Source organism: Xenopus tropicalis, chromosome 9 (genome assembly GCF_000004195.4).
Source record: "Xenopus tropicalis strain Nigerian chromosome 9, UCB_Xtro_10.0, whole genome shotgun sequence".
Taxonomy (NCBI): Eukaryota; Metazoa; Chordata; class Amphibia; order Anura; family Pipidae; genus Xenopus; species Xenopus tropicalis.
In genome coordinates, this window is record NC_030685.2 from 2,595,083 (window position 1) to 2,615,836 (window position 20,754).

Consider the following 20,754-nt stretch of genomic DNA (forward strand, 5'->3'; position numbering starts at 1 on the left):
GCGGTGACGTCACTCTATTCAAGCCTGACTGGGGGGGGTTAAATAGGGGTTTTTTGTCTTTTAACTCCAAGTCAGCCTTTAGGGGGCAGTGATCTGCCGGGAGAGAAGCGGGGAGCGGAGCCAGGGCGGGCGGGGGAGCAGGGAGAGGGGGGAGCGCAAGGAGCCTACACTATATATATATATATTATATATTCCTGCCACAATGGATGCAAATTGGAGCAGTTTTATATTCCAGGTAATGCATGCGGGGGGGTGTGTGTGTGCTGGGGGGGTACCGATATATATATATATATGTGTGTGTGTGCTGGGGGGGTACCGATATATATATATATGTGTGTGTGTGTGTGCTGGGGGGGTACCGATATATATATATATGTGTGTGTGTGCTGGGGGGGTACCGATATATATATATGTGCCTGCAGCCTCTGTGTGTGCGGGGCCGGGGGGCCGGTGCCTCTGTGCGGGGCCGGGGGGCCGGTGCCTCTGTGCGGGGCCGGGGGTGCCTCTGTGCGGGGCCGGGGGGCCGGTGCCTCTGTGCGGGGCCGGGGGTGCCTCTGTGCGGGGCCGGGGGGCCGGTGCTTCTGTGCGGGGCCGGGGGGCCGCTGGGACCCGCTGTGCCATTAGCAGCATCTCCTGCCTGTGAGTGTTATTTGCAGGGAGGGAGGGAGAGAGATGGAGTTGAGTGTTTAAATCACCCCCCCCCTCCCATCTTTCCCTTCTCTATAGAGAGAGTCACTGCGCTGCCAGACAGGACACATTGCGTCTTTGCGCCGCAGTCGCACCCTTTGTGCCTGAGCCGGACGCGTCTTTAAGTAACGTTCCGGCACCGACCTATTGTCTGGGTGCCCGTATGTGTCGCTGCGACTCTATAGGCGCTATGCGGACCTGGCCGACCCCTCGGTTACAGATACAATGGGGTCGGCGCATCCACAATGTTCCCTGCACCCAGTGCGCAGCAGCCCGGCCTATCTCTCATTCTATGGGTCGGGCCTTTAGCTTCTTGTTACAGAGGGAGAAAAACATGGTGCTATTAACCCCTTCATTTGCTTGCAGGTGGGACACACCTGGGGGGGGGGTACCTCTGACAGAGGCCGTTTGTTTTGGTGACAGTGTTTGTCCATTTCTTTCTATATAAACTATAGATACATTGTGCATGTGTATAATTAATATACCTATAGATTGCAAGGTGTTGGGAAGCCCACACTGCTCAATGCTGGGGGGCGGCAGGTTGCTGACGTGGCTCGGGGGGCAGACTAATGGCAATAAGTGCTCAGTCTGTACCTTTGTACTTAGATGGGAATGGAAGGAGGGCCTACATTTGGGGGGACCCAGGCTGTGACTCCCAGCACCCTTACTGAGCCCACATGTACTTTATGGCTGCTGAAGGAATATCCCTGCCAAGGAAAATGGGGAGAGACAGAAAGCTTAGCGAATGGGGAAAGGGGGGGGGGGGGGGTGCAATACAAGCAGGGTACAAATCTCAGGGTTCAAAGGATGTAGAAGAAGCGGAACTGCATCACCCCAAATTTAGGAGAACAAGAGAAAAATCAGGGCTGAGATTGCTCAGATAGGGTGGTTGCTAGGCCGGCAGCTCTGAGATACAGTGGGCACAGTATGGCCGACTAGTTCTACAAGTAGGTGCCCAGGCTCAGAGCTAGCCATACAGTTAGGTGCCAGGGCCTCGGTGCAACAAGCTTGCTTCCTGGGTGCGCAGCGAGCCTGGTGGGATTTGGTTGCGTTTGTCTTTCTCACTGAGGCCATACAAATTCAGCAGGGCATCCGCAGAAGAACATGAGTAAAAGTCAGAATTTGTGCCCTGCAACCGTGTACTGAAAAACCTGGTGAGGATTTGGTAGCCAAGAGCATGTCTTCTGAGATTGGCCAAACACTGACCAGGAAGCCAGGATAAGGGCCTCCACAACAGGTCTTCTTTATGGCCATATAACTGGTCTGGGGAGCTTGGTCATGGTGGGACGTTCCCTATAGAGCAGGTCTTCTTTATGGCCATATAATTGGTCTGGGGAGCTTGGCCATGGTGGGACGTTCCCTATAGAGCAGGTCTTCTTTATGGCCATATAACTGGTCTGGGGAGCTTGGTCATGGTGGGACATTCCCTATAGAGCAAGTCTTCTTTATGGCCACATAACTGGTCTGGGGTGATTGGTCATGGTGGGACGTTCCCTATAGAGCAGGTCTTCTTTATGGCCACATAACTGGTCTGGGGTGATTGGTCATGGTGGGATGTTCCCTATAGAGCAGGTCTTCTTTATGGCCACATAACTGGTCTGGGGAGCTTGGTCATGGTGGGACGTTCCCTATAGAGCAGGTCTTCTTTATGGCCACATAACTGGTCTGGGGTGATTGGTCATGGTGGGACGTTCCCTATAGAGCAGGTCTTCTTTATGGCCACATAACTGGTCTGGGGAGCTTGGTCATGGTGGGACGTTCCCTATAGAGCAGGTCTTCTTTATGGCCACATAACTGGTCTGGGGGGCTTGCTATCTTGCTTGGTCATGGTGGGACATCCCCTATAGAGCAGGGTTTTGATGCTGTGGAGCCAGCAGCATCAATCATGAGAGTGTAGAGAGGCCTTGTTTGACTCTCTGCTTTATAAATGAGTAGCCGCTGTTACTGCTGTTCATTGGTGCTTTATTGGGTTTGAGTAGGAAGGCTAGGCTCCGGTAGAATCCCTAGTACGGTAGGAAGGCTAGGCTCCGGTAGAATCCCTAGTACGGTAGGAAGGCTAGGCTCCGGTAGAATCCCTAGTACGGTAGGAAGGCTAGGCTCCGGTAGAATCCCTAGTACGGTAGGAAGGCTAGGCTCCGGTAGAATCCCTAGTACGGTAGGAAGGCTAGGCTCCGGTAGAATCCCTAGTACGGTAGGAAGGCTAGGCTCCGGTAGAATCCCTAGTACGGTAGGAAGGCTAGGCTCCGGTAGAATCCCTAGTACGGTAGGAAGGCTAGGCTCCGGTAGAATCCCTAGTACGGTAGGAAGGCTAGGCTGCGGTAGAATCCCTAGTACGGTAGGAAGGCTAGGCTGCGGTAGAATCCCTAGTACGGTAGGAAGGCTAGGCTCCGGTAGAATCCCTAGTACGGTAGGAAGGCTAGGCTCCGGTAGAATCCCTAGTACGGTAGGAAGGCTAGGCTCCGGTAGAATCCCTAGTACGGTAGGAAGGCTAGGCTCCGGTAGAATCCCTAGTACGGTAGGAAGGCTAGGCTCCGGTAGAATCCCTAGTACGGTAGGAAGGCTAGGCTGCGGTTTATGGAATAGAAGCCTGTCAGAGTGCAGTAGAAGAGTGTTGGTGCCTTGGGAAGTTGCATTAAAAATACCCGTGTTCCTTTATATCCAATCATCTCTGCGTGCCACAAATGACTTAATTTTGACTTCTATTTTGTAGACCCCTCCTCCCCCCCCTGCGGAGCCGATGCAGGTTGAGCTCTTGCCAGTCTTAGCCACTGTTACAGCGTCCCCAGATGGAACCCTCCAGTCTCAGACGATGGTGCCTACTTTGGCCACCCAGCACCCCTCAACTGTGGATGCAGCTGCTCTCAAGCAGGAGGTGACCAGCATTCCTATCTCCCAACATATTACTTCTATTACCTCGGTTGGCCACAACCAGTCCTCTCTCTGTACTGCCCTGCCATTGCAGCCCCTCATGGAACTCCCGAAGAAATCCAAGAGTCGGGGCCCTTATATCTGCTCTTTGTGCTCGAAGGAGTTTAAGAACGGATACAATCTAAGGCGACACGAAGCCATTCACACTGGAAACAAACCAGCCCGGGTAACACCTTCTGTTGAGAAAATAACGACCATGGTGCCTCTCAGTTTGCTGGGTGTAGCAAGTGCCCTGGGTGCAGGAACAGAGGGTCTGGAGGTCCCCGCCTCCCCTTCCACCCTCCAATTACCAGGCCCCTCCCCCTCGGCAAAGAAGGTGCGCAAAAACCACGCGTGTGAAATGTGCGGCAAGGCATTCCGGGATGTGTACCACCTGAACCGCCACAAGCTGTCCCACTCCGACGAGAAGCCGTATTCGTGCCACGTGTGCCAGCAGCGGTTCAAGCGCAAGGATCGGATGACCTACCACGTGCGCTCCCATGATGGCACCGTGCACAAACCCTACATCTGCAGCCACTGCGGGAAAGGCTTCTCCCGGTGAGCCCCTCTCCTCCCATTATGTTGCTCTGTGCCTTCTCTGTACAACTTACAGTCTCATCCTTCTCTTTCAGACCTGATCATCTGAACAGCCACGTTAGGCAAGTCCACTCTACAGAGCGCCCCTTTAAATGCCAGGTACTTGTCCTGTTTCCTTTCCAGTCCAATCACAAAGCTCCTGGGGTTATAGTAAGAGGAGCTCCGTTCCCCAAGTTCAGCTTTATATTGATTCAGACAACACTAGTGGATTTTAGTCGCTTTACAGTAGGAGTTTGTACACAAAAACATACGGATTGCAGAATCCCACAACTTTATATTTTGTAGAATAAAATCCTTTGCTGGTGCTTAAATGTCCTTTCCTCCACGTGCAGGCAATGCTCCTGTGTTAGATGGGCTATAAACCAACCGTAACGCTGTCCCACTGCGCCCCCTAGCTTTGCTATAGAACTTGCCGAAAAATGTAATTATAGATGCAAGAAAATTCCCCAATGAGAATTCTACTGACCAAAAACCTCATTACAAATGCAAAAGGATTGACCAATGAGAATGAGGATTCCCAGCACTATGTCAGGCATCTTGCTGGTAACTTATATAATGAAGGGAGTAATGACATAACTATCTCATTATATGGCACAGGAATCAGACATGGGGATAAAGGGACAGACTTGTTCAGTGCTGGGAAACTGCTTAATTCTCCCAACTCCAATTGCAGGAACAGAGAACATGGAGCCAGATTTACTCACATCAGCTGGGATTCTCATTGGAGGATTTTTCGCAATTTAAAACGGTCGCTGGCTGTGGATATTTGGGGAAAAGTTTTATTGTGCAATATTGCTTTAAGAATACAGCCCTGATGTTGCTGGACTACAGCTCCCAGCATTTGTAGTCCAGCAACAGTTAGTTTGTAAAGAAAAGTTTGGTTGTCCAGCAGGGTTTACATCTCCTTTAAATGCTCTATGCATTGATCATATCCTGTATCAGATAGCTGGCCATACATGTTCAGATTTTAGTCTTCCTCCGACGAACGTTAAAATGATCTAAAACTAAAATTCAGACTGAAATTGTAGGATAAAGCCGGAGGATGTTCTGAACTAGTTTGATCCAGGGACTGGTCCGATTGCCATCTTGGAGTCAGGAAGGAAATTTTCTTTATATAGAGGCATTATGGTTGAACTTGATGGACTTAAGTCTTATTTCAACCTAACTTACTATGCTAGTTGGCAGATACCAAGGTTACAAAAGTGACTCCCATTGTGTATCCAACAATATGGGGGAGCTACAAAACATTTGCAGATTGTATTGTTATCCGACCAATATTTTCTAACCTGTCCGTTTGACGAAATTGGACAATAATACCGAGCCCCCACATATGGTCCAAAACTATGTTTCATATGAAACATTGGTGCGTGTATGGCCAGCTTTACCAAGCAGCCATTCATGCCCTTGGGTTTTGGTATGAGCCAAGATGGGGGTTGCTTCTTGGCCAACTGTCCCAACCCTGTGTACCCTCCTGAATGCCCTTTTGATCTCTGCAGACCTGTGAAGCTGCCTTCGCTACTAAGGACCGCTTGAGGGCCCACATGGTGCGGCATGAGGAGAAGGTCCCCTGTCACGTGTGTGGGAAGTTGCTGAGTGCCGCCTACATTACTGACCACATGAAGGTCCACAGCCAGGGCCCCAACCATGTATGTGAGCTGTGTAATAAAGGTAAGTTAGCCGTGCAGCCGGTATGTGTATCTCTGGTTGACCTCCCCCCCACCATCATAAATAGCACCTTTACGTTCTTGTAAGGTGATGTATCCCAACAGCCAGCAATGCTGCTCTGACTGGCCCGAGAACAGCAACGTGAGATGGCAACTTCTTTAGCTAGGGGACAATCTAATGTCAGAACTGGGAAACATAATGGGGCTAAAACTAGAAAAAAACAGGACAGGAGTATATCCATGGTTTTGGAGAAATTGTTGGCACTTAAGGAAAATCTATATACAGTGGAGGAAATAATGATTTGACCCCTCACTGATTTTGTAAGTTTGTCCAATGACAAAGAAATGAAAAGTCTCAGAACAGTATCATTTCAATGGTAGGTTTAACAGTGGCAGATAGCACATCAAAAGGAAAATGGAAAAAAGAACTTGAAATAAAAGATAGCAACTGATTTGCATTTCATTGAGTGAAATAAGTTTTTGAACCCTCTAACAAAAAAAGACTTAATACTTAGTGGAAAAGCCCTTGTTTGCAAGCACAGAGGCCAAACGTTTCTTGTAATTGATGAGCAAGTTTGTGCACATTTTAGGAGGAATGTTGGTCCCACTCCTCTTTGCAGATCATCTCTAAATCCCTAAGGTTTCTGTCTCTGTGCAACTCTGAGCTTGAGCTCCCTCCATAGGTTTTCTATTGGATTAAGGTCCGGAGACTGACTAGGCCACTCCATGACCTTAATGTGCTTCTTCTTGAGCCACTCCTTTGTTGCCTTTGCTGTATGTTTTGGGTCATTGTCGTGCTGGAACACCCATCCACGACCCATTTTCAGTTTCCTGGCAGAGGGAAGGAGGTTGTCGTTCAGGATTTCACGATACATGGCTCCGTCCATTTTCCCGTTAATGTGAATAAGTTGTCCTGTGCCCTTAGCAGAAAAACACCCCCAAAGCAAAATGTTTCCACCCCCATGCTTGACGGTGGGGACGGTGTTTTGGGGGTCATAGGCAGCATTTTTCTTCCTCCAAACACAGCGAGTTGAGTTAATGCCAAAGAGCTCTATTTTGGTCTCATCAGACCACAGCACCTTCTCCCAGTCACTCACAGAATCATTCAGGTGTTCATTGGCAAACTTCAGGCCTGCACATGTGCCTTCTTGAGCAGGGGGACCTTGCGAGCCCTGCAGGATTTTAATCCATTGCGGTGTAATGTGTTTCCAATGGTTTTCTTGGTGACTGTGGTCCCTGCTAATTTGAGGTTATTAACTAACTCCTCCCGTGTAGTTCTAGGATGCTTTTTCACCTTTCTCAGAATCATTGACACCCCACGAGGTGAGATCTTGCGTGGAGCCCCAGAGCGAGGTCGATTGATGGTCATTTTGTGCTCCTTCCATTTTCCAACAATCGCACCAACAGTTGTCACCTTCTCTCCCAGCTTCTTGCTAATGGTTTTGTAGCCCATTCCAGCCTTGTGCAGGTCTACAATTTTGTCTCTGACATCCTTGGACAGCTCTTTGGTCTTTCCCATGTTGGAGAGTTTGGAGTCTGCTTGATTGATTGATTCTGTGGACAGGTGTCTTTTATACAGGTGACTAGTTAAGACAGGTGTCCTTATAAGTTATTTTTTCGATTTTCCTTTTGATGTGCTATCTGCCACTGTTAAAATAAACCTACCATTGAAATGATACTGTTCTGAGACTTTTCATTTCTTTGTCATTGGACAAACTTACAAAATCAGTGAGGGGTCAAATAATTATTTCCTCCACTGTATATGTAGGTACAGAGACTAATGAAATGTTACCATATGAATCCTCATTGGTGCAGCTTAGTGAGAGGAGGCTCCTCAGGGGCGGAGCTAATAGGCAAGATCATAGTTCTGAGTATGGTGGAATAGTGAGATCATGAATTCCAGAAATCGAAAAGATGCAGTGCCTCCACACGAAGGGCTGGGCAGGTAGCTTTTTGAAGATAAATGGTTAATCTTCAGAGGCCAAATTTGGCCCCCATCTAACTTACATGTGATACAAAATCACCACATCTGGGGTGACAATCTCTGCCCCTCCAACTTGTGCTCAGCCACATCTCCCATCAGCCTCTTCTGTTCATATTTAAGGACGGAGGCAGTTGGATTTCAGCATCCCTGTTCTAGCTAAAATGGTAGCAGGGGCTCCTTGGAAGGGGGGTGGTGGTGGAGAGGGGGGAGTAAATAACATAAAAAGGGGCACCTGCTGATACGTTGCACTGCCTCCGCCCCGGCCTTAAAGTGGCATGTGCTTCTCCCCTGTGCAGGTTTTGCCACAGCCGCGTACCTGCGCGTCCATTCGGTGAAGCACCACGGTCTGGTGTGCCCACGGGCAGACAGCTTCCTCTGCAAGTTGTGCAGCGTACACTGCAAAACCCTGGCACAGCTGAGCGGGCACATGCATACACACGCCATGTCGGGGCCCACCAGTCCTAATGACGGGCCCTCACTGCGGTGACCTCTGCTAAGGCAAGAGATTAGCTGCTACTTCTCTCCTTTTACTGCTTTGGCGGAAGGAGGCTGCTGAGAGCATTACTGAGTGTTGGGATATGTGCCTCTTCTCTCTCCATAGTGCACCCCTGTATGTTTCCCACCATACTCTGCTACTTGTCTCTTCTTTGTCCCTCGGGTTTCTTGTCTCGCACCATTTCCTTCTTTCCATTTGGCGCTGATGCGTGTTTCTTGCTTCTGCTCACACTCATGAACACCAAAAGCCTCGCTGACACCCTCTTCTTCTCTTCTCAGGGACCTGCCAAGTGTGCCCTCTTGCGGATGCATCTGTTACTTCTGTTCTGCCGAGTCCTGGTGTCCCGGGCATGGTGCCCACTCAGCCATGGTGACTGGCATTCCTAGAGGGGGAGCAGTTACTGTGACCTCTCTTTGATGGACAGAGAGGGAGAACCCGTGCTCCCCTGGGCAGACATTTGTCTTTGGAGGAGTACCGGGGTGTACGTGTGACCCATTTCTAACCTCCTAGATGGCATTATATTGAGAGGGGGTGGGTGGTTGGGCTCAAGGACACCTGTGAAATAACACTCATAAGAGTCTGACTGGCACGTTGTGGTGCTATTTTGAAGAGTGTCTCCTTGCCCCAAAATAACACTTGTGTGGGGAAAACTCCTAGATCCCTGAGGGATGGTTAATGTACACTACGTGGTCCTGTGCTGTCGCTAGATATTTCATTCACCCTTAAACACTTCTCAGTCTGTGTCAGTGGGACTAATGGCACGGAATGGGCTTCATTGACTGGTGTCTTGGAGGGAATGCTGGGCATCATTGCAATCATTTCTTGTTGGACTGGCGAGCAAGGGAGAATAGGGGAGTGCTGAGCCTGGTTTGAAATGAAGGGTTAATGTGATGCAGGCAATGGATGTGCTGGGAAGGGTGGGGTTATGGGGAGCTGCTGCACAGGACAGCCGTGGCACTGATCCCCAAACCTCTGCAGATCTGCCATAGCAAGATTTTAATATATTAGAGTAGTATTTGGGGGGGATTTTATACTGACACTGTACAAGGCTAGTATAGAAGGAGTTAATATCATTGCACTCTACTGGCCTGCCATGGGGAAAAAGTAACTAAAGCGGTGCCTAGGGTTGATACCAGGTTTTAGATGGGAGTAATGTAGAAGAGGGCTAACTGGTCCCAGAGTGGGCAATTGAATAGGTAATACCCTAGGTTTAGTATTTTAGGGGTTCATATGTTCTCTGTAAAGCAGGAGGCTGAGGGGCGGGCAGTTTCTGCAGGCTGGCACGAGGGGAATAACTAGAATTGAATCCTGATTGGGCAGGAAAGCAGGCAAGTAATGGGCTCGGAGACATCTGGGGAGATATATCCTTCCCTTTGCCTTATTCATTGGAGAGGCTGTTTGAGGGGTGTGGGTCAGTGTTAGAGGTAGGATGGAGGGGCAGTACTGAGACAGTATTAGGGCAGGGGGTAGAACAGAGGGTTATTCATGAAACAGTATTCAGGCCATAGGCTAGAAAGGTGGGCATGGGCTGGAACAGTATTAGGGGCACAAGGTAAGAAGAAGAGCAGTATGTGGAGGGGTCAGTATTATGGGTGGGAGCATTATGGTATAGCGCTGGGGCTTCAGGGCAGAAGGCATGTAGCAGTGGCAGGATAGTAGCAGAGGGCTGCTCAGTGGGCAAATCAATGTTTACGTACATGGGTGGGTGGCCCTACCAGTTGTATAAAGGCATTAGTAGGCAGCGTTTGTGTATCCTTACGGGCTGCGGCCAATACTGTGGCAGCCCTGTGCCCTGGCCCAGTTCTAGAGGAGCTAAAGGGGGAAATAATCACTGTTTCTGATTATGCAGCGGCTGCATTTGTACAGTTTCCAGCCCCCAGCTCAGTGGCGCCACCTTCCTTTAGCTCTAGTTCAAAATCCAAGACCAGATTGGATTTAGTATTGCAAAAAAAGTGAGTTATTGGCCACTAACAAAAGGGATGTATCTGCTCCAAGTTGCTCCAGTGGGTAAGTTTCCTGGCACTAGAAAACCAATAGGCCTTGGGAGAGTGGAGTTGTATATCCGTAACTGGCAAGCCCTCGGGCCTTTGTTTCCTTCATGCTCCATTGCTGTTCCCTGCTGTAACCTCTCTGATAGGGAAATGTGTACTGGAAATGACAGTATCTTCCTCCGCTCTCTCATTGTGCCCCAAAATATATCTCGTGTATTGTCCATCGGTTTCACTGGTCCCTATTGGATGAGAGGGAGACGCAAACAGGGCCGGTCCAACTCTTACGGAGGGTTCTGGGCTCTAGTCTTCCTGCTGGCGCCGGTCATGTTTCAGTAACGGTTATAGGGTAGTGCTGTTATGTGAACAGTAGTGCGATTGGTTCAGCCCTGCGCTGGGGCGGTACGGGGATTCCTCTGCCTCAGGAAGCACAAAAGTGCTTGTCGGTGAGATTAAGGGAAGAATTTTGTGCAAATGGCAAAATTAGTGCTTTTTTTTTTAGCCTCAGATTGTGCTGAAGGGTTCTTGTGTTTCTGTAAATATGCTGTGTGGTTCCTGCTGCACCCCAGGCCGTTCTCTGCCTCATTAAAAAATCCGTAAATAATGGGTAATGGCTGATGAGCCCAGAGCATTCCCCTCTAGATATGTCATTTATACATATTATTGGAAACTGCCATATCTCCATGAACAGGAATTAATGGTGAGAAATACTGTTCTGTATTCTGTACCACATGTATGGTATATTGCATAGAAATCATGTCTCTCCTTATGTACTGTAGCAGTAGATTAATAGACCCTGCCCTGTAGAGCTTGCAATCTAAACTTGGTGTGTGAGCAGCAGGGAGTCTACAAACCTTGCCCGAGGCCTCCGGGTGTCGCTGTCAGGGATCCCTTTCAGGCCTCGCAAGCGGGTTTGGCTTTTACAGTTTTAAGACTGTAACCACCGCCCCCATGAAACAAAGGTTGGCAGTTTGAGCCGCCCAGCGCAATAACAATGGCCTCGGGCACTAAACGTTCGACATTACTTGTAAATAATATTCTCCCATTAAAGCTGCAGTATTATATAGATATATAGGCAGTAAAGGTTTAACATTTCCTACCTGAGTGACGGGACAGGTAACCAGATTCTCAAGGGACGAGTTCCCAAGGCCAAGAGTTGCAATGAACTCTCTCTGCCAGCGTGTAGCTGCCCCCAGCCTGGGCACTGCCTGCTCCTGGGGCAAATAGAGCTCAGCCGAGGTGATGCACAGGTTAGAGGAGCCATAGTGCATAGCAAGGCATTGGGATTTTATGCACCGCAACCAGCAACTTGCTATCCTGAACGCTCAAGCCTGAGCCGGATAATTTTCTTTTTCCAATGACATATATCTGAAAATCATTGACAAAGAGATGGGAGTATATTCTTTAATTAAAGGGGTTGCTCACGTTGAAATGAACTTTTAGTATGATGTAGACACTGATATTCTGATGCAATTATTTGTTGGAGCTTTTAGTGTAGCAGCTCTCCAGCTTGGAATTTCAGCAGTTATCTGGTTGCTAGGGTCTTGTTTGCCTTAGCAACCAGGCAGTGGTGTGAATGAAAGACTGAAATATATAAATAGGAGAGACTAAAAAAGAGAGTTTTGTGGCTAGTGGGGTCCGTGACCCCCATGTGAAAGCTGGAAAGATGCAGACAAGGCAAATCACAAACTATTAAAAAAAAAAAAAAATGAAGACCAATTGCAAAGTTGCAAGGCATAGGGCATTCTATAACATTACTAAAAGTTATCTTAAAGGTGAGCCACCTAATAGTGCCACGATAGTGCATTTCAGGCAGTTTAGACTTATTAGATAAACTGTTGGCTATTAGCAGTCGGTTAGGCAGATATGGCGAGGGGGAGGAAGCTCGGAGAGTTGGTGGTACTTCCGTTGGACTTGCTGCTAGTTCTATGGGAATGCCATGGCTAGTGGTGCGCGTATTACATACGGACATGGGAATGCCATGGCTAGTGGTGCGCGTATTACATACGGACGTGGGAATGCCATGGCTAGTGGTGCGCGTATTACATACGGACGTGGGAATGCCATGGCTAGCAGTGCGTGTATTACATACGGACGTGGGAATGCCATGGCTAGTGGTGCGCGTATTACATACGGACGTGGGAATGCCATGGCTAGTGGTGCGCGTATTACATACGGACATGGGAATGCCATGGCTAGCGGTGCGCGTATTACATACGGACATGGGAATGTCATGGCTAGCGGTGCACGTATTACATACGGACATGGGAATGCCGTGGCTAGTGGTGCGCGTATTACATACGGACGTGGGAATGCCATGGCTAGCGGTGTGGGTATTACATACGGACATGGGAATGTCATGGCTAGCAGTGCGTGTATTACATACGGACATGGGAATGTCGTGGCTAGCGGTGTGGGTATTACATACGGACATGGGAATGCCATGGCTAGTGGTGCGTGTATTACATACGGGCGTGGGAATGTCATGGCTAGCAGTGCGTGTATTACATACGGGCGTGGGAATGTCATGGCTAGCGGTGCGTGTATTACATACGGACATGGGAATATCATGGCTAGCGCTGCGTGTATTACATACGGTTATGGGAATGTCATGGCTAGCGGTGCGTGTATTACATACGGACGTGTGATTGGCCTGGGACGGGTTTATGGGAGGGCCTTCTCATGAAACATTTATCACTTGGAAGCTTTTCAGTGATGCAGAGGTTTGTCCCCCATGGGCTGCTGTAGGCCGTATCATTGTGGCCAAGCCACTGTCTCTGATTATTTAGTTGACCCAAGTGAGCTCCATCTTGCTGCCCCCCTGGCCTGTGCGTTTCCTACCCACGCAGTGTAGCAGATGCCTATATCACGGCACGTGTAACCATTGTACTTTTTCGGGGTTTTTTTCTTTTTTTTTTGGCGACGCGGAGTGTGTCCCGTGTCTCTGTGCCGGGTCTATTGACCCCCCCCCCCACTGTCTATTAGAATATTAGAAATAAAATGTTGTGCCCAGGCTCAGAATAGACTCAACATCAGGATCCCTTTGCAATTAGAGGGACAGTTGTCCTTTAACCCCCCCCTCGTTAGTTTGTGTGTGAAGGCTTGAAATGAATGCATGAGAAATTGTGTAAATATATATAATGTGTACAGGAGGCGGGCTGTAGGCTGTATATAATGTAACTGTCACTCACATTTCGCACTGTAAATACCGAAACTGCTGGAAGACTTTCATTTTGATAACTGTTAAACATGACACCTTTTTTATTTTATTTTAAAGGGAATTTTTGTCAACATGCCTCCTTATATACAGATCCCTTCTGTGTATTCATTCAAATGAAAGAGACCGCCCCCCCTTAGGTGCTTGCATAGAAAATGAAGGTTTGGCCTATGGGGAGGGGGCACAACTGTTGGCTCTGTGTATTAACCCTGGTTACCCTAACTTCCCGGGGGGGGGTCAGTAGGGCAGTCCTATGGGAAAGGGGCACAACTGTTGGCCCTGTGCTTGGACTCACAACAATATAGGTAGTAACCCTGGTTACCCTAACTCCCCGGGGGGGTTCAGTAGGGCAGTCCTTTGGGGGAGGGGGCACAACTGTTGGCTCTGTGTATTAACCCTGGTTACCCTAACTTCCCGGGGGGGGGGGGTCAGTAGGGCAGTCCTATGGGAAAGGGGCACAACTGTTGGCCCTGTGCTTGGACTCACAACAATATAGGTAGTAACCCTGGTTACCCTAACTCCCCGGGGGGGTTCAGTAGGGCAGTCCTTTGGGGGAGGGGGCACAACTGTTGGCTCTGTGTATTAACCCTGGTTACCCTAACTTCCCGGGTGGGGTCAGTAGGGCAGTCCTGTGGGAAAGGAGCACAACTGTTGGCTCTGTGTATTAACCCTGGTTGCCCTAACTGCCCGGGGGGGTTCAGTAGGGCAGTCCTGTGGGGCCCAGTCCCATTCTCCTGCCTGGGTAGGGTTATACCTGCTGCTGCTGCTTAGCGCTGTATGAGGGAGAGGCTGTGATTTCATGGGCAAAATGTCCAATTGCATTTCGTTGTGGTGACTTTCCCTGACGGTACCCCTCCCACCATCTCCCCTTTCTGTTACATTGTGACTCCGTATTGGCCTCTATTTCAAGTCCTGGGGGCAGTCGGCCCAAGATTGTGAGGCCTTCCTCAGTGGGATCTATAGGAACAGCAGAAGTCCAATCATCTGCATGCGTTGGGGAATGGCTGCCAGTTCTCACCAACATATTACTAGGTTCTTATGGGTACAACCAAATGTTTCAGCCCCCCCATTTCACCTTTTCTCTATCACAGTAAATACATGTTTTGCTCTCTGTTTCCTGGTATCATGTAATCGGGCAGTTTCTGTCTCCGTAAATAAAGTATTCCACACTGTGTTGTTGCTTATGAACCATCTAAATTTTAGTAAAAATGTTACACAGCAAATTTGTGTTTGTTTCATTGAAAGAAGTGGGGCGTGTGATAAAATCTGTACCGGGTCTAGTAACCCATAGCAACAGAAAGGATTGCTTTTAAACCAATGACAATTAAATACTACCTACTGCAATGGGTTTCTAACAGGGAGACCAGATCACTTGGAAATTCAGGGACCTATCTAAAAAATCCAGCTAGCAGGGCTTAACTGACTGCAGCTTATTTTAAATGCCATGCAACATGTGTTTATTACACATGGCACTACCTTTTCAACTGATCTGGTCACCCTAAAGCTGCCCAAACATGTTCAGATTTTAGTCTTCTTCCAACTAATGTTCAGATATCGGTCGTAGGTTTAAATGCAACGATCTAAAACTCCCATTCAGACTGATATTGTAGGATAAAGCCATAAACATAACCAATGGGAGGGGGTTCTGAACATGAAATAGTGACAGGCACCAGTGGTAGGAAAGTGACTTTACGGGAATACATTGTAGGTTCCCCAAGTATATCGGCAGATACACAGTAATGCGCAGATTTTACCCGTCCGATCAACTAAACGACCGATCGCCATGGTACGAGAATGATGGGGGTGATCATTGTGAGCCCAATCGTACGATTGTATCGGTGTGTGTGTATGGGCAGCCTACAGCCTTGTGCAAACATTGTGGCTGCTCTTACTTTGCCCCTTTGTTTTCTCATCAGAAGGTGTGTGTGGAATAAATCATTTTATCAACTAAACATACATAAAATTGCTTGGTGCAGGTAACGGCTAGGGTCCCTCCCTTCTCATTCCTTTTATCCCTCACCTCCTGAGAGGGTTCCTTAGGGATCTCTCGGCAGCTCCTTTAGCCATTTGCGCCACTTCTCTATAGATCAGCACACTCACAGCTAGGCCTATGCCACCCCCGTAGCCCCCATCGTACCCTTGGCACTCAGCAGTAAGACCAATGCACTGGAGATGCTTGTGGCACTGATCAGACTAATGTCCTACAGTACTACGAAGAGAGGAACATTTCCTATGATTAAGTCTTAATTACCCACAGCCCTTGGTAACTTTACTCCCTTAATGCCATGCCTGCTGCTTCTTTTCCCTCAGATGACCTATTGAAGATGTCTAGAAATGAGCCTTTATACCTCCTATATTGAGGAAAGCCTCTCTGGATTTAGTTGCCATTTGCCTGGGTCAGAATGAGGTTTAGTGGGACTTGGCCAGTCAACCCTTGGCTCAGCTTTGGTAGGGCTTGTACAGAGAGCACCTGTGCACACACGTTTGCCTATGGATTAGAGTTCAGACCAACTGGGCCAGATTAGAATTGCACTGATAGTGAGCGTTAAGCTCCTGGGTCATTGCTTAGTGTTTACCTAAACCTGTTATCTAAGCCTGAGACTCAACTCTTTCCATACCAGTCTGTAGGCTTAACAACCATGTTGACATGTATTACCTACTCTACAGCTGGGACGGCCAAAGTTCTACCTCCTCCAAGCCCTTCTCCACACACATACCTGCCTTTGCGCTTAGTTCCAAAAAATTCAAACTGCTACCCTGACCCCCAACCCTTACACTCAGCCCAATGAGCCGCATTAAGCTATTCTATCTGACCGTGAAGCCACCAATAAAGGCAAAGTTCCCAATAAGGGTGGGTTGGTGCATTTGCTTGGGTCTTTGGACCTGTTACTCACCCTCAGCAGCAAAGATACAATATAATGCAACCTGAATTCACCTGACCTGTAGGGGGCAGTACAATTTGGCCATAGCTATTTTCTTATAGATGGTCTCTCATGCAGGGTCGGACTGGGGGGTGGAGGGCCCACCGGGGCTCCCGCCCCAGGGGCCCTGCAGGTGCCCCAGCCGCGTCCCCTAACCCCCCCAAGGGCCCCCCTAACCCCCCCCGAAGGGCCCCCGCCTGACGTCCTCCCCGAGCGCGTATAAATTGAACGCGTCGGGGAGGAACAGTCAGTAGCGGGGAGCGCTGGCAAAGGTCGGACTGGGCCGCTGGGGCCCACTAGGGCCGGGGCCCACCGGGATTTTTCCCGGTGTCCCGGCGGCCCAGTCCGACCCTGCTCTCATGACAGACTCAAACAAAACTTACAATATTTCTCAGTTCACCAGACTAAAATGTTTTTTTCTCTCCATCCTCTCAGGCCCTGTGTGTGTGTATTTCATTTTCATCTCCTCTTAACTAAGTTTTTGGCTTAAATCTTCCCAGGTCACGCTTTGCTGCCATTTGCCTTATTATCACCTAATGGACCTTTCAGAATGACCATAGATTAATAAACTGTGGTCCGCTTGAAGGTACCTGGGGCTTTCTGTATAAGGGATCTTTCCGTAATTTGGATCTATATTCCTCAAATCTTCTAATAACTCATTTTAACAATAATTAAACCCAATAGGTTTGTTACATCTCCAAAAAAGATTCATTATATCTTAGTTGGGATCAAGTACAGGTACTGTTTTATTATTACAGAGAAAAGGGAATCATTTAACCATTAAATAAACCCAATAGGGCTGTTCTGCCCCCAATAAGGGGTAATTATATCTTAGTTGGGATCAAGTACAGGTACTGTTTTATTATTACAGAGAAAAGGGAATCATTTAACCATTAAATAAACCCAATAGGGCTGTTCTGGCCCAATAAGGGGTAATTATATCTTAGTTGGGATCAAGTACAGGTACTGTTTTATTATTACAGAGAAAAGGGAATCATTTAACCATTAAATAAACCCAATAGGGCTGTTCTGCCCCAATAAGGGGTAATTATATCTTAGTTGGGATCAAGTACAGGTACTGTTTTATTATTACAGAGAAAATCAGAGCTGTCAATCATATAGTTCCTGCCCCGCCCCTATGCCTCAGGCAGTAAATTGCTTTCGCTTTCCATTCAGTGCTTCATAGATGTTACATTCCCCTGCCCTGCTCGGGGCCTATATGTGTAGCATGGGCACTGGCATCAGGGCTCCTATTCTGGCACATAGACAAGGTTTTGAGATGATCAGCCTTAATAAAAGTGCCCACAAAATGGCGTCTGCCTGCTTAAAGGCAACAAAATTGAAATGTTATATATGGTGTAAGTAAAGTTTATTCTGCTCAACTAACGTGATAAAGAAGGATTTGGAATTATGTCTTAGGGTGGCAGGACCCATTTAACTGTACCTTATCCGTGATCTAATTAACCGTTAATGGAGGCAAAACAATCCTATGAGGTTTATTTCATGTTTTAATGCTTTTTTAGTACACTTTAAGTAAAGAGAGCCAGATTATGAAAAGACCCCTTATCCGGACAGCCCCAGGTCCCGATCATTCTGTATAACAGGTCCCATACCTGTATTTTGTGCATTAGAACAGGCTGGAGCCTTATCTATCTGTTTGCCCAATATCTCTCCCATACACACCAATAACTCATCTTCTGCTTCCCACACATACCTACGGCCCATGCTCTGCTAATCTGTTTATTGTAAATGTTCTATTTGTATAAATAAACCACATTTTGTAACAAATCCCCATCATATCTGTCACCCCGTGGAGCTGATGCCCCCCCCATGTCTGAATCTTTGGCACAGCAAAAGGTAATCTCCTATGGGATCCTCCAGCCTCATGAAAAATGTATAGGCCCAGACGCCTAGCCATTATGGATGCAGGACATGTTACAGATGTTATGGAGAGCTGGATGGAGGCGACAGGCAAGTGTGAGAGAAGGAAGCTCTGCTGCAGGACTGGCAGTGAGGATGGGAGGTTCTGCAGCAGTGAGACCTGTAGGGGGCAGCACTGGGGTAGTTGTGTATGCAGGGAAAGAGCAGCAGTAATTAGGGAATTTCCTTAAGCAGCAGTTTTGTACTAGCACAGGGGGCAGCCAATATCATGGAAAACAGCCAGACGTGTAATACTAATGGCGGTACCCACTACCAGTTACTGTCAGGAAATATATGTACTGATTAGCACAATGGCATAGAAGGATAATAGGTCAGTTTTATCCAATAGCAGTATTTGTGGTGAGTTGCTGCTTGGTGTTAGTATGGTTATGTGGGGCGTAACTGCTACAAAATCATACAGCAATGATATCAAATGAATTTGATGAAAAGGAGTTGTGTAACTATACCAGAAGGGTAACTACTGGAATAGTGGGGGTTAGGGAAGGGTGTGAAATAGTAAGGGCCTGTACAGGCTTAGCAAGTGCCCGGAAGATTATAGTAGGGAATGGGTTGAAAAGTCTGTTATAGAGTAGACAGGGCTAGTGCAAGCACACGTAGGGTTGAGCACACGTAGGGTTGAGCACACGTAAGGTTGAGCACACGTAGGGTTGGGCACACGTAGGGTTGAGCACACGTAGGGTTGGGTACACGTAGGGTTGGGTACACGTAGGGTTGGGCACACATAGGGTTGAGCACACGTAGGGTTGGGTACACGTAGGGTTGAGCACACGTAGGGTTGGGTACACGTAGGGTTGGGCACACGTAGGGTTGGGCACACGGGTTGAGCACACGTGGGGTTGAGCACACGTAGGGTTGGGCACACGTAGGGTTGAGCACACGTAGGGTTGGGTACACGTAGGGTTGGGTACACGTAGGGTTGAGCACACGTAGGGTTGGGCACACGTAGGGTTGAGCACACGTAGGGTTGGGTACACGTAGGGTTGAGCACACGTAGGGTTGGGTACACGTAGGGTTGGGTACACGTAGGGTTGGGTACACGTAGGGTTGAGCACACGTAGGGTTGGGTACACGTAGGGTTGGGTACACGTAGGGTTGGGTACACGTAGGGTTGAGCACACGTGGGGTTGAGCACACGTAGGGTTGAGCACACGTAGGGTTGGGCACACGTAGGGTTGGGCACACGTAGGGTTGGGTACACGTAGGGTTGAGCACACGTAGGGTTGAGCACACGTAGGGTTGGGTACACGTAGGGTTGAGCACACGTAGGGTTGAGCACACGTAGGGTTGGGTACACGTAGGGTTGAGCACACGTAGGGTTGAGCACACGTAGGGTTGGGTACACGTAGGGTTGGGTACACGTAGGGTTGAGCACACGTAGGGTTGGGTACACGTAGGGTTGAGCACACGTAGGGTTGGGTACACGTAGGGTTGGGTACACGTAGGGTTGAGCACACGTAGGGTTGGGTACACGTAGGGTTGAGCACACGGAATGGAAGAGACTTGTAGGAAGATAGTAGGGCTAGTGAAAGTGCAGGTGGGGTTAGGGAAGGGAATGGAAGAGACTCGTAGGAAGATAGTAGGGCTAGTGAAAGTGCAGGTGGGGTTAGGGAAGGGAATGGAAGAGACTCGTAGGAAGATAGTAGGGCTAGTGAAAGTGCAGGTGGGGTTAGGGAAGGGAATGGAAGAGACTCGTAGGAAGATAGTAGGGCTAGTGAAAGTGCAGGTGGGGTTAGGGAAGGGAAGAGACTCGTAGGAAGATAGTAGGGCTAGTGAAAGTGCAGGTGGGGTTAGGGAAGGGAATGGAAGAGACTCGTAGGAAGATAGTAGGGCTAGTGAAAGAGCAGGTGGGGTTAGGGAAGGGAATGGAAGAGACTCGTAGGAAGATAGTAGGGCTAGTGAAAGTGCAGGTGGGGTTAGGGAAGGAAATGGAAGAGACTCGTAGGAAGATAGTAGGGCTAGTGAAAGCGCAGGTGGGGTTAGAGAAGGAAATGGAAGAGACTCGTAGGAAGATAGTAGGGCTAGTGAAAGCGCAGGTGGGGTTAGGGAAGGGAATGGAAGAGACTCGTAGGAAGATAGTACTAGTTAAGGAAAGGGGTTAGGGAAGGGAATTGCAGAACTCTGTACAATGTGAGGAAGAGCAGAGGAAGAGCAGAGGAAGAGCAGAGTAAGTGAGGAGTAAGTGAGGAGTAAGTGCAGGGAAGAGAGCGGCAGATTCAGTTTCCAGTAGGGAAGAGTGAGACAGAGAGATGGAGTGAGGTGGGAGGGAGTGAGAGAGAGAGGGAAGGGGGGAGAGATACAGACACAGCATCCTCACAGTGAGACACGCTGCTGCTGCTGCTGCTGCTTTGTGTC

The 20,754-nt window shown here is 48.6% G+C and overlaps 2 protein-coding genes across 3 annotated transcripts in view; both read left to right on the forward strand.

Moving 5' to 3' along the window:
- maz (MYC associated zinc finger protein) lies at positions 1–13,604 on the forward strand. Of its 2 annotated transcripts, XM_002943498.5 has the most exons (6): positions 1–235; positions 3,398–4,152; positions 4,227–4,290; positions 5,688–5,859; positions 8,136–8,337; positions 8,614–8,698. In XM_002943498.5, the coding sequence occupies exons 1-5, from the start codon at positions 203–205 to the stop codon at positions 8,324–8,326; spliced, it is 1,215 nt and encodes a 404-aa protein (XP_002943544.1). In that variant the 5' UTR covers positions 1–202; the 3' UTR covers positions 8,327–8,337; positions 8,614–8,698. The 2 variants fall into 2 exon arrangements, with proteins under 2 accessions (XP_002943544.1, XP_004919978.1); XM_004919921.4 differs by lacking the exon at positions 8,136–8,337 and having other exon boundaries at positions 24–235; positions 8,614–13,604.
- Positions 13,605–20,695: 7,091 nt separating this feature from the next.
- Positions 20,696–20,754, forward strand: part of prrt2 (proline-rich transmembrane protein 2) — a 27,018-nt gene continuing 26,959 nt past the window's right edge. The window contains exon 1 of the mRNA XM_031893505.1: positions 20,696–20,754. This exon is cut by the window's right edge and continues 107 nt beyond it. The gene's annotated coding sequence lies outside the window, so the exon portion shown is untranslated.

Coding starts and splice junctions, on each gene's coding strand:
- maz (XM_002943498.5), top strand. CDS start 203: ATGGATGCAAATTGGAGCAGTTTTATATTCCAG. Junction 236..3,397: donor GGAGCAGTTTTATATTCCAG/GTAATGCATGCG, acceptor TCTATTTTGTAG/ACCCCTCCTCCCCCCCCTGC. Junction 4,153..4,226: donor TGCGGGAAAGGCTTCTCCCG/GTGAGCCCCTCT, acceptor CTTCTCTTTCAG/ACCTGATCATCTGAACAGCC.